Below are 14,723 nucleotides of genomic sequence, written 5' to 3' on the forward strand. Positions count from 1 at the left end.
GCCGAGGAGGAGCTATTCAACTGAATGCCATTTTCCAGTTTGTTGCTAGCTCTTTTGGTTACAGCACTTCAAGAACACATCCAAATATTTATTTCAATACACTGGGGCGGTGGGGCGGGGGCGAGGGGTGTTTTGTCTCTGCCAATCTTTCAGACAGTGAGTTGCAGACTCCCTGCCACCTTCTGGGAGAAAGAAATCCCCCTCAAACCCCCTCTAAACCTTCTGCCAATTATGTTAAATCTTTGTCACCCCGGTTATTGACCTCTCTGCTAAGGCAAAGAGGTCCTTCCTCTCCTATCCACCGTATTTAGGCTCTTCATCGTTTTATACACCACAATAAAACCTCCCCCCAGCCTCTGTTCCAAAGAAACCAACCCCAGCCTCTCCAATCATAGAATCCCTACAGTACAGAAGGAAGTCAGTTGGCCCATCGAGTCTGCACTGACTCTTCTCCAAGGAGAACAGTCCCAACTTCTCCAATCTATCTGTGTAACTGAAGTTCCTCTTCCCTAGAACCATTCTCACGGGTCTACTCTGCACTCTCTCAACATCTTCACAATTTTCCTTTAGTATGGTGTCCAGAACTGGTGCAATACTCCAGTTGAGGCCAAACCAGCATTGGATACAATTTGAACATAACCTCTTGTCTCCATGTGCCTAAGGTACTGTATGTTCTAATTATTTGTATATGTATTTACTATTTAACGCCCCTCACCCCCTTTACCCCGATGTCCCTCTCCAAATTCTCATTGTTTAACAGGTCCATCCACCTCTGATCAATTTCTTCACCCAGAGGGTAGTCAATGTGTGCAATTCACAGCCGCAGAATGTAGTTGAGGCCAAAATGTTGTGTGATTTCAAGGAGAAATTGGATATAGTTCTTAGGGATGAAGGGATCAAGGGATATGGAGGGAAGTGGGGAGCAGGATATTGAATTCGATGATCAGCCATGATCAAAATGAATGGCGGAGCAGGCTCGAAGGGCCGAATGGCCTACTCCTGCTTCTATTTTTCTATGTTTCCATCTCTTTTCCATCACTGGCTTCAAACCTGCACCTGGTTGAAAGGCTGAGAGTTTGGTGTAAGTACGAACATTTATTCACTGATTTGTTTGACAGTAACCCGGGTCAAGTGAAGCAGTAACCAGTTACGTCTACTCCACAAAACCATTTTTTTAAAGCTCAAACTGTATCGATATTAACTTTTATTTTGACCGGCTTGAGGGAATAACAGGATCTGTTGGTGTTAAACTTACATACATGAAAAAATGTCTACATTTGTAAACACATTACAATTAAATGCTTGATAAACACTGTAATATCAGTTTAAAGTGAACTGCACACGGCTTTTCTAAATAGATTTAATAGGGAGTGTCATAGAATCTCATAGAATCTCATAGAACAGTACAGCACAATACAGGCCCTTCGGCCCACGATGTTGTGCCGAACCTTTTCCGAAACCAAGATCAAGCTATCCCACTCCCTGTCATCCTGGTGTGCTCCATGTGCCTATCCAATAACCACTTGAAAGTTCCTAAAGTGTCCGACTCCACTATCACAGCAGGCAGTCCATTCCACACCTCAACCACTCTCTGAGTAAAGAACCTACCTCGTACATCCCTCCTATATCTTCCACCACGAACCTTATAGTTATGACCCCTTATAGTTATTTCCAGCCGAGGAAATAGTCTCTGAACGTCCACTCTATCTATCTCCCTCATCACCTTATAAACCTCTATTAAGTCGCTTCTCAACCTCCTCCGCTCTAAAGAGAAAAGACCTAGCTCCCTCAACCTTTCCTCATAAGACCTACCCTCTAAACCAGGCAGCATCCTGGTAAATCTCCTTTGCACTCTTTCCAGTGCTTCCACATCCTTCTTATAGTGAGGTGACCAGAACTGCACACAATATTCCAAATGTGGTCTCACCAAGGTCCTGTGTCACCATGAGGATGGTCAATTTAATCATAATTATGCGGGGGGTGACACAGTGGCACTGCTGCCTCACAGCGCCAAGTACCTGGGTTCGATTCTGGCCTTCGGTGACTGTCTGTGTGAAGTTTGCACATTCCCCCCGTGTCTGCGTGGGTTTCTTCCGGGTGCTCCGGTTTCCTCCCACAGTCCAAAGGTTAGCACCGCTGCCTCACAGCACCAGGGACCTGGGTTCAATTCTGGCCTCGGGTCACTGTCTGTGTGGAATTTGCACATTCTCCCCGTGTCTGCGTGGGTTTCCTCCGGGTGCTCCGGTTTCCTCCCACAGTCCAAAGACGTGCTGGTTGGGTTGATTGGCCATGCTAAATTGACCTTAGTGTCAGGGGATTAACAGGGTAAATACTTGGGTTTACAGGAATAGGGCCTGGGTGGATTTGTGGTCAGTGCAGACTTGATGGGCCGAATGGCCTCCTTCTGCATTGTCGGGATTCTATGATTCTAAGTGCGGGTTAGGTAGATTGGCCGTGCTAACTTGCCCCTTAATGTCCCAAGATGTGTAGGTTGGGTGGATTGGCCATGCTAAATTGCCCCTAAGTGTCCCAAGAGGTGTAGGTTAGATAGGTTGGCCATGGAAAATGTGTGGGGATTACTGGGATAATGCAGAGTAGAGGACCTGGGTAAGATGCTCTGGTGTGGTGTGACACAGATGCCATCATCTCACGTGAGAACACCATCCACCAGGTACACGATACACACTCTTGCAACTCGGCCAACGCTGTCTACCTGATACGCTGCAAGAAAGGATGTCCCGAGGCATGGTACATTGGGGAAACTATGCAGACGCTGCGACAACAGATGAATGAACACCGCTCGACAATCACCAGGCAAGACTGTTCTCTTCCTGTTGGGGAGCACTTCAGCGGTCACGGGCATTCGGCCTCTGATATTCGGGTAAGCGTTCTCCAAGGCGGCCTTCGCGGCAAACGACAGCACAGAGTCACTGAGCAGAAACTGATAGCCAAGTTCCACACACACGAGGACGGCCTCAACCGGGATATTGGGTTCATGTCACACTATTTGTAACCCCCACAGTTGCGTGGACCTGCAGAGTTTCACTGGCTGTCTTGTCTGGAGACAATACACATCTTTTTAGCCTGTCTTGATGCTCTCTCCACTCACGTTGTTTTGTTTCTTAAAGACTTGATTAGTTGTAAGTATTTGCATTCCAACCATTATTCATGTAAATTGAGTTTGTGTCTTTATATGCTCTGTTTGTGAACAGAATTCCCACTCACCTGAAGAAGGGGCTTGGAGCTCCGAAAGCTTGTGTGGCTTTTGCTACCAAATAAACCTGTTGGACTTTAACCTGGTGTTGCTAAACTTCTTAAGATGCTCTGTCAGAGAGTTCGTGCAGATTTGATGGACTGAAAGGCCTCCTCTGCTTTCTGGGAATTCTATGATAACGATGGTTAATGTGAAGTTTGGATTTTTTGCTTTTATTGTCCAGTGAATCCTCAGAGTACTGAGTTACTGGCTTGGAAATCACTTATTCTGACAGCATAAAGAAATGAAGTTACTAATTGATACTATTATTAATCGAGTTCGCTTGAGTTTTAACCTTTGTTCCATCCGAGTGTCCAATCCGGGGTTGCAGCCCGAATGATCTCACACTGATCTGTGACCCTTAACAAACGAGGGGGTTCTGACGAGGGGGTCATTGTAAATGTTGTTAAGTCTCTCTTCCTCCCCAGGCAGCTGCCCTGCCCCAATGTTCTCCGGTGTGCTTTCCTTGTTACGTGAGAAGGAGAGGTCACCTGGCGACTGGTGAGCCAGTGCCCTGCAGGTCAGAGAGCCATGTGGAAGGTGTTCCTCTCGCAGGTTCGCAGGTTCCCTTGGCTCTCCAATGTGGTCTGGTACAGCTGCATCTTCGCCGCGGGGGACCTGGCCCAGCAGAGACTCTTCAAAGCCGACAAAATCGACCTGAAGCAGACCAGAAATGTCGCCCTCCTGGCTTTGAGTTTCCACGGGAACTTGTTCTACCTGTGGCTGCGGTTCATGGAGAGAATATTCCCCGGCAAGGGGCTGGGCAACGTCCTGCGGAAGGTGGCGTGTGACCAGCTGGTGGTGACTCCCACTGGCATCAGTGCCTATTACATAGGTAGGTACACAGTGAGTGCCTAATTGTGTCACCGCACACTGTGTGTCCATCTCCAACAGATTGGGAATGGGTCATTTTAACCCCGGAGCTAAGCTGTGTTTGTTTAGATTTGTGTTGAAATTGCAAATAATTGAGCGATGGGAATTATTCTGATAGCAATGCCCAAAGAAATCCTAATGTGTCTTCAATGGCTTTAGAATCCGAGGGTGGGATTTTAAAGTTAAAAGTTTATTTATTTGTCACAAGTAGGCTTACATTAACACTGCAATGAAGTTACTGTGAAATTCCCCGAGTCGCCACACTCTGGCGCCTGTTCGGGTCAATGCACCTAACCAGCATGTCTTTCAGACTGTGGGAGGAAACCGGAGCACCTGGAGCAAAGGCATGCAGATACGGGGAGAATGTGCAAACTCTGCACAGACAGAGACCCAAGCCGGGAATCGAACCCGGGTCCCTGATGCTGTGAGGCAGCAGTGCTAACCACCGTGCCGCCCCAAGAACGGAAAATCGCACCCGAGGTCAACGGACTTTTGCATGGCCCGCTATGATCCCTGTGGCGGGTGGGACGGGAAAATTCCACCCATATAATCCTTACAGTACAGAAGGAGACCATTCGGCCCATCAAGCCTGCACCAACAACACTCCCACCCAGGCCTTATCCCTGTAACCCCACATATTTACCCTGCTAATACCCCTGACATTAAGGGGCAATTTATCATGGCCAATCCACCTAACTCACATCTTTGGATTGTGGGAGGAAACCCACGCAGACACGGGGAGAACGTGTAAACTCCACACAGACAATGACCCAAACTGGGAATCGAGCCTGGGTCCCTGGTGCTGTGAGGCAGCAGTGCTAACCACTGTGCCACTGTGCCGCCCCATTTTCTAACACTGATATTTCTAAAGCACAACTGCAACATAAGCAGCAGATTAGAGAAAGTGTACAACCCTTTCAGGGCAGTATGTATTTGGCTTTATTATTTAAATGCAGTCAGAATTTTGGATGAAAACGGAGGCCAGTAAATCCTCCACCAAAAGAAAGCTTTGAGCCATATTTACTGCAGCGTTGGGTTACAGATATATAGTCAAAGGAGAAATTCTCAGAGATTGATATCACTCAACTTGATGCACAAGGTACAGAAGGCCGATTTTGCAAATCATTTAGTTGGCTGTTAGTATTTGATTTGGAGTTGGGAACCAAGTGTCGTGTGTCAAAATTTGCAGATGACACTAAGATGGGTGGAAGAACAAAGTGTGCAGAGGACGCTGAAAGTCTGCAAAGGGATATAGATAATCTACGTGAGTGGGCGAGGGTCTGGCAGATGGAGTACAATGTTGGTAAATGTGAGGTCATCCATTTTGGTAGGAATAACAGCAAAATGGACTATTATTTAAATGGTAAAAAATTGCAGCATGCTGCTGTGCAGAGGGACCTGGGTGTCCTTGTGCAGGAACCTCAAGGAGTTGGTTTGCAAGTGCAGCAGGTAATTAAGAAGGCAAATGGAATTTTGTCCTTCATTGCTAGAGGGATGGAGTTTAAAAACAGCGAGGTTATGTTGCAGCTGTATAAGGTGCTGGTGAGGCCACACTTGGAGTACTGTGTACAGTTTTGGTCTCCTTCCTTGAGAAAGGATATACTGGCACTGGAGGGGGTGCAGAGGAGATTTACTAGGTTGATTCCGGAGTTGAGAGGGTTAGCTTATGAGGAAAGACTGAGTAGACTGGGGCTATACTAATTGGAATTCAGAAGAATGAGGGGAGATCTTATAGAAACATATAAGATTATGAAGGGAATAGATAAGATAGAAGCAGGGAAGTTGTTTCCACTGGCAGGTGAAACTAGAACTAGGGGGCATGGCCTCAAAATAAGGGGAAGCAGATTTAGGACTGAGTTGAGGAGGAATTTCTTCACACAAAGGGTTGTGAATCTGTGGAATCCTGTCCAGTGAAGCAGTTGAGGTTACCTCATTGAATGTTTTTAAGGCAGGGATAGATAAATTTTTGAACAGTGAAGGAATTAAGGGTTATGGTGAGCGGGCGGGTAAGTGGAGCTGAGTCCACAAAAAGATCAGCCATGATCTTATTGAATGGCAGAGCAGGCTCGAGGGGCCAGATGGCCTACTCCTGCTCCTAGTTCTTATGTTCAAAGGTAGATCAATAGACAAAAAATGGAACCAAATGTTACTATGGTTACTAAAGCAGGAGCAAAGGTTATACAACTGGGTGCAGAGTAACAGAAACCAGAATATCTTCAAAGTAAGTTAGGTTTTCTGACAGTTAAACAATTATGATTGGATTAAGTTGGAATAAAATAAAGATAAACTGACTTTTTTTTGAAAAACAATGGAACTTTTTTTTACAGATTTGGAGATGTACAATATGGGCCTCTCTGGCCCAGTGAGGCTGTGCGGCAGTGATTACGAATATCGTATTCCATTAAAACCCAGTTATAAAACTTTATTCAACAAGGTGTAACTTTGTCTCAAGTGTTTCACAGCGAGACTAAGTGTAAGGGAGTGGAATATTACAGCAAGGAGGTTTTGCTGCCTCTGTACAGGGCCTTGGTGAGACCACACCTACATTACCGTGCACAGTTTTGCTCTCCTTATTTCAAAGATGATGAGTGAGATTCTCCGGCCTCCAGCTGCGTGTTTCCCGCCAGCGGGAGGTGGCGCGTTGTTTGTTAGCAGCGGGATTTTCTGGTCCTGCTGCTTTCAATGAGAATTCCCATTGACGTCACTGGCCCATCCCCAATTGCCCTTGAGAAGGTGGTGGTGAGCTGTCTTCTTGAACCACTGCACAGTTCATGTGGTACATCCACAGTGCTGTTAGGGAGGGAGCTCTGGGTGGGGGTGGGCTGCCGGAGACCGGAGAATCCCGCGAGCATGAACGGCTGGAGGATTCTGGCCCATATAATTGTGTTAGAAGCAACTCCGCGAAGGTTCACTCAACTCCTTTCTGCTTACCTCATGAAGAAAGGTTGAACAGTTTGGGCCTATACCTTTGGAGTTTAGAGGAAAGAGGGATGATTTTGTTGAAACAGATAAGATCCTAAGGGGACTTTTGAGGCTGGAGGATGTTTCCTCTTGTGGGGGAAGATCAGAACTAAGGCGCACAGTTTGAGGCCTCCCATTTGAGACAGAGATGAGGAGAGGCTTTTCTCTTCCCTCTTAGAGAATTGTCGAATTCTCTTCCCAGATTTATTCAAAGCTGAGCTAGACACATTGTTGATCGACAAGGAAGGTGAGGGGGTTGGGGGGATGGGGAGAGAGGGGGGATTGGGCAGGCAGAAAAGTGGAGTTGAAGTCACAACCAGATCGGCCATGACCTTATGGCAGAGCAGGCTAGAGGGGCTGAATGGCCTACACCCGCCGTTGATCCCTATGTTTATATGTTCCTAATGGTTTAAGATGGAAGTATCCATCAATTTCAGTTGATTTTCATTGATAGAATTCTAGTGGTGCCTCAACAGTACAGAAGAGGCATGGAATCAAAATGGGTGGATACAGGACTCTGTCAGTGGAGCTGTTCTTTATTCTCGTCCGAATACAATTTTGTTTAGGTATGAGCGCAATGGAAGGGAAAGAAAATATCCTTGGTCTCTGGAGAGGAACATTCTGGAACACATATAAGGTAAAAACAAAACTGAAAGCGCCAGCATGGTGTGTTTGTCAGTGAAACTGAGCCCACAGATTATCTTGCCCTTGCTTTTCGAGTGTAGTTGCCATATAATTTGGTAAAGATTAAGGTAAGGCCAGTATGTAACTAAATAAATTCAGAAAGTGCTGGATATGTTCAGCTGGTCTGACAGCATCTGGAGAGGGCAAAAGAGTTAACATTTTGAGACAAATATGACTCTTCGCCTGAAGAAGGGTTATATTCGACTCAGGACATTGGCCGGAATTCTACCGGCATGCCCGCCCCCGAACCGGTAATCGCAGAACGGAATTCTCCGTTGGCCTCAGGCGGGATTTTACGAGCCTCGCCCGAGTGAGGCCACTAACTCTGTTTTTCTCCACAGATGCTGCCAGACTTGCTGAGTATTTCCTGCGCTTTCTGTTTTTATTTCAGATTGCCAGCATCTGCAGTATTGTGCTTTGACAACACTTAACTGAAGTCAGATTGTAAGGTGGAGTTACTTCCAGAAACCAGTGGTATTTTGGCTCAATTAAGTATTAAACACATTTTATTGTTACATTCACCTCTTTTGTGATCCAACCTAATCACATTCACTACCTTACTTCATTTCTCCTCTTGCCACATGTCATTTACACCGCATAAAACAATAAGTGGGTGACCAATGTCAATTGCAATTTTTGCAACTTTCATTGGAGGACCCCCCCTCTCCCTCCCCCTCTCCCCTCCATCCCTCCCCCTCACCTCCCCCCCTCTACCTTTCCATAAAGCCCCAGCTGGGGTTTGGAATTCACTCTCTGATGTATTAAAAGTGAAATATAGTTCAATTCCATCTCAAACATATTGACCTGGATTTTGCAAGGTCAATCGCAACTGGTTTGCCTCGTGGCGCAGTGGGTAGCGTCCCTGCCTCTGAGCCAGAAGCTCTAGGGTTCAAGTCCCACCCCAGGACTTGATGGCCAAGGCAGCTGTGTTTATAACACGGCCAAACAGGTTGAGTGTCAACCTGCAAAATCCTTCCAAACATGCCAATGGCTTGGCGGTAAGAATGAGAGAGACTCCTGGTCAGCCATTCTTGATGTGGAGTGGTGCCCCTCACGCTATAAGCACCTTGGTGACAGACTAGTGACCTGTTCTGGGAATTACTAGCTATGGAAACAGATAGAAGTCTGCCTTAGCGCGCCACTAGATGTGGGAAGCAGCAATGAGGGCAGCAAATAGGTAATTAGCCAATTACACTGAGGAATTCTTATAGCAAACAGGAAGTTAAAACGGGTAATATCCTTCGCATTTAATTCACATCTTCAGGTAATTAAACAATAATTACAATCAGATTAAAATAGAATAGAACAAAGATAAACAAACTTTTCAAACAAGATTATTTTATTCTTTAAAAATATGTGGAACTTACTATTCTGGAGAAATGTGACATTCCACAAATATAAAATTAGCTTCTCAGATCCAGTGAGGATGCCTAGCAGTAATTATAAAGTTATTGCACGATTAAAAACCCAGTTACATCTCATTCAGAAAGATGTAACTTTTACAAGGAGTTTTACGGTGAAGCCAATCGGATAAGAGCAGAAGTTCTCATCAGCTGGTGAAGTGCAGAATCACATTCAGCAACCTCTTTCCACATAATTGAACACGTCTGGACTTCACGGGCCGGATTCTCCGACCTCGCCCCCGGCAGGGAATCTCCAGTCCTGCTGCTGTGAATGGAGATTTAGCTGAGTGCCAAATTCTCCGGCCCAGAAGTTGTTGTCAGTTTCAGTGGAGTAATGTCAGTGAATGCTGACAGTTTCGCTGCTATTATCACCACAGTGTATAAATAACCATTGTACTGTATACAGTCTGATAGCACTGTATAATACTGAATGATATGTTATTGGTCTTAGCTATTGTTTTACATGCCATTTTTAAAAATGGTTTGTGAGCTTTGCGAGCTAGGTCAGTATTTATTGCCCATTCCCAATTGCCCTTGAGAAGGAGGTGGTGAGCTGCCTTCTTGAACCGCTGCAGTCCACGTGGTACATCCACAGTGCTGTTAGGGAGGGAGTTCCAGGATTTTTACTCAGTGACAGTGAAAGAACAGCGATATATTTCCAAGTCAGAATAGCGAGTGAGCTGGAGGCGAACCTCCAGGGGGTGGTGTTTCCATGCCTTCGCTGCCCTTGTCCTTCTAGATGGTAGAGGTCACGGGTTTAGAAGGTGTCATCTGAGAAGTCCTGGCATGTTCATACAGTGCATCCCGAAGATGGTACACAAGGCCACTACTCCACATCAGTGATAGAGGGAATGAATATTTGTGGATGGGGTGCCAATTAGGCTGCTTTGTTCTGGATGGTGTCGAGCTTCTTGAGTGTTGTTGGAGCTGCACTCATCCAGGCAAGTGGGGAGTATTTAATCACACTCCTGACTTGTGCCTTGTACATGGTGGACAGGCTTTGGGGAGTCAGGGGGTGAGCTACTCACCACAGGATGCTCTGGTGGCCAGAGTTGCTGGTCCAGTTCAGTCCCAGATCATGGTAACCTCCAGGACATTGATAGTGGGGGATTCAGCGATGGTAATGCCATATCCTTCAGTCTCCTCATTAACACTTGATTAGAAACCATCTTCTGCACTCTTTCCCACTGTCTCACCCTGTTTTAAAGTGAGAAATTATTCAATAATATCTATAATATTTCAACAACATTTAATAATTAAATGTAATATTTAATATTAATGCAATAATTTGATATTTAACTTTCAATATTAACAGATGGAATTATGGGGAAGTCTTTCAGAACAAACTATTCTCATCAATGTTATAATAAAACGATTAAGGGGAAGTGATGGCATAGTGGTATTATTGTTAGACTATTAATCCAGAAACTCAGCTAATGTTCTGGGGACCCGGGTTCAAATCCCGCTCACAGCAGATGGTGGAATTTGAATTCAATAAAAAATACCTGGGATTAAGAATCTACTGATGACCATGCAACCATTGTCGATTGTCGGAAAAACCCAACTGGCTCACTAATGTTCTTTAGGGAAGGAAATCTGCCGTCCTTACCCGGTCTGGCCTACATTTGACTCCAGAGCCACAGCAATGTGGTTGATTCTCAACTGTCCTCGGGCAACTAGGGATGGGCAATAAATGCTGGCCCAGCCAGCGATGCCCATGTTCCATGAATGAATTGTTAAAAATCAGCTCGGTGTATGTACTGGCCAGTGCTACCCCAGGACCTCATGTTTCTGAGATGCAGCTGACTGAAGATTATTTTTAAATTAAATTTGTCCTGCCTAAAATTATACAATACCAGCCGCAAAGATCTGCATATTTTGCTACACTTGGTTTATGCGGTGTATGCTTTCAGAAGCAATACAGAAAGGCAAGTTGAGAAGGTCTCCCTCATTAGTACATAGAAACACATAGAATCCCTACAATGCAGAAGAAGGCCATTCAGCCCATCAAGTCTACATCGACAACAATCCCACCCAGGCCCTATCTCTGCAACCCCACACAATATTCCCGTTAATCCCTCTAACCTACGCATCCCTGGACACTAAGGGGCAATTTAGCATAGCCAATCAACCTAGCCCGCACATCTTTGGACTGTGGGAGGAAACCGGAGCACCCGGAGGAAACCCACACAGACACGGGGAGAATGTACAAACTCCACATAGACAGTCACTCAAACCGGGAATCGAACCCAGGTCCCTGGAGCTGTGAGGCCGCAGTGCTAACCACTGTGCCACCATGCTGCCCATGTCCTGGGCTTTATTAATAGTGGCATAGAGTACAAGAGCAAAGAGATTGTGTTGAGCTTGTATAAGGTACTAGTTAGGGATTAAAATGAGCAGCTAGTTTCTTTTTCCTCTTTTCTGGCTGGCGCAGACCCAATGGCCTCTTTCTGCACAATAACCTTTCTAATAAACACTACAGGGCTAATGTTTGCTTCAGCTGAAGAAACAAACCTGTTAGCTGTTCAATCAGGAAATTGAAGATGCAATGCCTCTAATCTTGAATCTTTTCATTTTAACATGGTGCATTAATAAAAGCATCCCTTATGAGTTGAATGTAATTCAATATTCAGGTGCTAGAGGAGATATAGACATTTTCAAAAAGAGCCAGCTATCAGATGCCATTAATGTCCTCAGCTCATCCATCTTCAGCCTCTTGCTCAATGATCTTCTCTCCAAAATAAGGTCAGAAGTGGGAATGATTGCACAATGTTCAGCACTATTTCTAACTGCTCAGATACTGGAGCGATCTGTTCCTGCATGCAGCAAGCTAGCATGAACAACACAAGTGGCAAGTAACATGCATGCCATCCAAAAATCAGGCAATGACTATCTCCAAGAGTAGAGACTCTTAACCATCACCCCTTGAGGTGTGATGACATTTCTTAAGACCCAGGCCTAACTCCAAGGTGTCTTATGAAGTTAGCCGAGACCTTACGTTTTACATTTGATTTTGGCATGGCTGAGCATAAGGGCCGGAATTTTGCCGTCCTGCCCGCCACGGGAATCGGAGCGGGCAAGGGGTGGACAATGGAAAGGTCTGTTGACCTCGGGCAGGATATGGGCAACACGGTGGCCATTGGTTAGCACCGCTGCCTCACAGCGCCTGGGACCCGGGTTCGATTCCTGGCTTGGCTCACTGTCTGTGCGGAGTCTGTACATTCTCCCCATGACTGCATGGGTTTCCTCCGGGTGCTCTGGTTTTCTCCCACATTCTGAAAGACGTGCTGGTTAGGGTGCATTGACCAGAACAGGCGCCGGACTGTGGCGACTAGGGGAATTTCACTTCATTGCAGTGTTAATGTAAGCCTTACTTGTGACTAATAAATAAACTTTAAAACTTTAAACTTTTAAAACCTCGGGCGGGATGTTACAGTTTCAGGATGAGCAAGGCTGTAAAATTCCGCCGAAGTGTTTCACTCCAGGTATGATTGAAGTGACCCACTAGGAAGCTTTTATCAAACAATGCGCAAGAAACAATACTTTTCACTGTATGTTAATACATGTGACAATAATAAATCAAATCAAATCAAATCAAATCAAATGATGTCAGCCTAGACCATAAGTGTTGCAATTTGAATTTGGCGAGGGTAAGCATGAGATGTTTCACTTTTGGTATGCTTCAAATGACCCACTAGGGAGCTTTTATTAAACAAAGTTTATTTAAGAATACAGTTAACATGTACAGAAAGAAAATTAGCAAAAGCTTTTACAATTACAAACAAGAAAAGAAAATGTAACCACCCTTAACAACTAAATGCACTGTTCCAACACAACATAGAACATAGAACATTACAGCACAGTAAACAAACCTCCTTATAAACATACACCTGCCCCAGGTTTAACCCAGAAAATAAGAATGCTCACGTGACACTGGAAGTTGCAGTTCTGCAAAACCTGCTGTGAATTAGCCCTTTGGTTGGAGAATTGAAACTCTGATTTCTCCGTTCAGGAATCCCAGCACCTTGAGGTAGAGATAATGCCTGTCTCTAGCTAGCAGGCCGACAGCAAAGCTTTCACACCAGGAAGGCAAGAAAACCTGCAAACAACTTGCCAGCAGAATTTCCAATACCAGCGAGGAACACAGAAATACTGCTTTTCAGTCCGGAGTCCAACAGCTTCTAACAAGCCAGCAGCCAAAACGGAAAGTGAAAGAACTCCTGGGAGAGAAAAAAAAATACTGTCCCACCTGACCTGTCAATCAATCTTCCCACAACAATTCAAAAGGTGGTAAACTCCCAGACACTGCATTAGGCCCTGATTAAGAATAAACAAAACCCCATTTAAACCATTTAAGCAGCAATAAAAGGACATCTAAGCAGGCAGCCAGTGCCACAGTGAAAGGAAAATCCCCTGACAGATGCTGCCAGACCTGCTGAGATTTTTCAGCATTTTCTCTTTTGGTTAGAGCTTGCTCATAAGCTGCAGAGAACATGATTAAATACATTTCTTAAAGGCACACTAGCATCACAGCAGATGCCCTGCAGCAACTCAACAAGACTCCTTTGATAACATTTCCCAAAGTCATGACTTGTACTACCTAGAACAATAAGGGCAGCAGGTGCAAGGGAACAGCACAACCAATAGGCTTTCAATTTGATTTTTTGACTTGATTTATTATTGTCACATGTATTAACATACAGTGAAAAGTATTGTGTCTTGTGCGCTGTACAGACAAAGCATACCGTTCATAGAGAAGGAAATGAGAGATGCAGAATGTAATGTTACAGTCATAGCTAGGGTGTAGAGAAAAATCAACTTAATGCGAGGTAGGTCCATTCAAAAGTCTGACAGCAGCAGGGAAGAAGCTGTTCTTGAGTCAGTTGGTACGTGACCTCAGACTTTCGTATCTTTTTCCCGACGGAAGAAGGTGGAAGAGAGAATGTCCGGGGTGCGTGGGGTCCTTAATTATGCTGGCTGCTTTGCCGAGGCAGCGGGAAGTGTAGACAGAGTCAATGGATGGGAGGCTGGTTTGTGTGATGGATTGGGCTACACTCACGACCTTTGGTAGTTCCTTGCGGTCTTGGGCAGAGCAGGAGCCATACCAAGCTTTCCTCCAAGTCGCACGCCGTCCTGATTTGGAACTATATCGCCATTCCTTCACTGTTGCTGGGTCAGAACCCTGGAACTCCCTAACGGCACTATGGGTGTACCTACACCACATGGACAGCAGTCGTTTCAAAAGGCTTCTCACTGCTGTCTTCTCAAAAACAATTAGAAGTGGGCAACAAATAAATTCCTCGTCAGTCACGATCATATCCTATGAACAAATAAAAATAAATAAGTCCAAATCTATTGGTAAAATATTTAGTAATTTATTAATTCATTTTTCATGTTTTGTTATCAGGCTGCTGTGATATATTGGCCTTTGGTGCAGGTATGTTTCATTGCAATCAAGAGTTTGATTTTAATTTTCCACATTTTTGCTACGTTACAGAGTTATGATGCATTTCTGTCTCCTTGCAGATAATCAACTATAGCCTGATACC

At 45.1% G+C, this 14,723-nt stretch overlaps 1 protein-coding gene across 1 annotated transcript in view; it reads left to right on the plus strand.

The window, feature by feature from the left end:
* The first annotated feature begins 3,784 nt into the window (after positions 1-3,784).
* mpv17l (MPV17 mitochondrial membrane protein like) overlaps positions 3,785-14,723 on the plus strand; it is a 116,041-nt gene continuing 105,102 nt past the window's right edge. The window contains exon 1 of the mRNA XM_078239853.1: positions 3,785-4,088. Coding sequence (XP_078095979.1) covers positions 3,785-4,088 — 304 coding nt within the window. The remainder of the gene's footprint in view (positions 4,089-14,723) is intronic.

Source organism: Mustelus asterias, chromosome 23 (assembly GCF_964213995.1).
Source record: "Mustelus asterias chromosome 23, sMusAst1.hap1.1, whole genome shotgun sequence".
NCBI classification, from domain to species: Eukaryota; Metazoa; Chordata; class Chondrichthyes; order Carcharhiniformes; family Triakidae; genus Mustelus; species Mustelus asterias.